This window comes from Drosophila persimilis, unplaced genomic scaffold, assembly GCF_003286085.1.
Source record: "Drosophila persimilis strain 14011-0111.01,24,50 unplaced genomic scaffold, DperRS2 tig00003936-arrow-arrow-pilon, whole genome shotgun sequence".
NCBI lineage: Eukaryota > Metazoa > Arthropoda > Insecta > Diptera > Drosophilidae > Drosophila > Drosophila persimilis.
In genome coordinates, this window is record NW_020825708.1 from 23,361 (window position 1) to 25,414 (window position 2,054).

Here is a 2,054-nt window from a genome sequence, read left to right on the forward strand (position 1 = left end):
TGTTTGTAATTTTCATCTAGTCCTCTATGGGCTCTGCAATGTGTTTCTTCTATAATTATAGCTTTATCTTCTGAATTTACTACATCTTGGAGGAACTTTCTCGTGAAGAGAAATTTATTTATGAAGTTTTCCTTTAGCTTATTTTGGATAAGGTATAAATCTTCTAAAGTGCAGTGTATTCCTGTGGTTAAGTGAGGCTGAATAAATTCTTTTAAAATTATTAGCAGATTGTCAACCGTATCAAATTCAATAATATGTCGGGTATTTTCATAAACTCTTACTAACTCATGAACTGTGAATCTCCCTTGCGCTAATAGTAGCTGCTGTTTAAATTGGTTTAGAGGCTTGCTAGTCTCTTGAATGACGTTTTCAAAACTACTCTCTGCTGAATGCTGAGTATTTATATCTGATTCTGATTCTGTCTGGTCGACTATCTGTCATATGATTTATTTTAATCCGAGATAAAGCGTCCGCTACTACGTTAGTTGAGCCTGGCTAATAAATGATTTTTGGTGTGAAACTTTCTATGAAGTAATACCAACGTGTTGGATCATCTTTGCCTGCATGCAGGGCTATGGCGGTCTGGCAGACAGTTTCCTATCCTCGCCATTGTGGCAGCCACTCTCGAGACTCTCCTATTCCGTGTACATCTGGAATATGTTCACTCTGGAAGTAAACAGCAGAATTCTACGGACCAATACATATTTTTCGAACTACAACTTTGTAAGTTTTGTTTTGGATAGTTGAAGGAAACTAGTGGATTATAACAAATGTATAATATTTTATGCTTTGCAGATGCTTAATTTCTGGTCTGTCATTGGGATCACTATTTTGATGTCGTATGTGTTTTATGTTATCATTGGGGCTCCTTTTGGCGGACTCGATAGTCTTCTACGAACCCGGCAGCCACGATCTCCAAGCGAACAAAAGCAGTCGTCAGTAGATGTCCAGCAGGATCAGTTTAATGTCGGAAGGAATCTGGATGAACCTGAAGAGCCTAAGGAAGAAGCCACAACGACTGTTTCAGAATAGTTAAATGTAAGATGCTAATAGTCGTGTTTTGTCTTTCCCATATTTAGATCCAGTATGGTTTTCTTGTATTCAATGACTTTTCGCCGACCAGACATGTTTAAGTTTGCTATTAAGTTAAGACTTTGAAGCCACTTGAGATATTAGATCTTACAAATAACTATTCGACAAGCGCTTTACTCACAAATTCAACTAATAAACGAGGGGGAACGTTGTGAGTTGCTGCGGACACCGCAACTCTACATTTATACCCGATACTTAGTCAGTATGGCTCTCCTCCGGCAGAGGCCGCTAATATTAAACGACACGACAAAGAGTGCGTGCGAGAGAGACAGAAAATCAGTCAGAGCGTGACGTCGGGCGCTGCGTAGCCACTGCAAATTGATTTCTTGCTTTTGGCTACAAAAATGATCCGATCTGATCCAGATTCAGCGATCTGATAGATATGGTCACTATCTATGATTCTGCGTTTTTAGTTTTCTCGAATGTGCAATATTGTGAATATAACAGATTTTCGTCCTTTGTGGGTGCGGAAGGGGGTGGGGAGAAATTCTGAAATATAGGTTTTATAGTGAGATCTAACAGAAGTGCGGATACCAAATTTTGTTACTCTAGCGATAATAGTCTCTGAGATTTGTGGATTTTCGTCCTTTGCGGGGGCGGAAGGGGGTGTGCCGAAATTTGGACACGAAACAGTCAAGGTCCGATATCACAGGAGTATGGATACCAAATTTGGTTGCTCTGGCTCTTATAGGTTCTGAGATCCTTGAACTCATATTTTGCAACTGGCAAAACCGACCATGAAACCTGTGTTTTTGAGAGAGACAGAGCGAGGAAAAATAAAATTGTATTCTTGATTCTGGCTATAATAATTATACGATCTGGTTGAGATTTTACATTCTAGAACATATAAACATCCTCTACGATTCTGCCTTTTTTGGTTTTATCGTATCTTTAAAAACGTGGATGCCACAGATTTTCGTTCTTTGTGGGGCGGAAGTGGGCGGCGCGAAGTTTTGAAATAT

General features: G+C 39.4%; 1 protein-coding gene across 1 annotated transcript; it reads left to right on the top strand.

The window, feature by feature from the left end:
- The first annotated feature begins 552 nt into the window (after positions 1–552).
- LOC113567292 lies at positions 553–1,032 on the top strand. Its single transcript, XM_026994634.1, has 2 exons — positions 553–723; positions 796–1,032. Exons 1-2 carry the CDS (start codon positions 565–567, stop codon positions 1,030–1,032), a joined length of 396 nt encoding a protein of 131 aa, XP_026850435.1. The 5' UTR covers positions 553–564.
- Positions 1,033–2,054: the final 1,022 nt, after the last annotated feature.

Bases quoted from the DNA above. Each gene is read 5' to 3' on its own strand.
- LOC113567292 (XM_026994634.1), top strand. From the start codon at position 565: ATGCAGGGCTATGGCGGTCTGGCAGACAGTTTCCTATCCTCGCCATTG. The intron at 724-795 runs GTAAGTTTTGTT...TATGCTTTGCAG, and splicing joins ATTTTTCGAACTACAACTTT to ATGCTTAATTTCTGGTCTGT.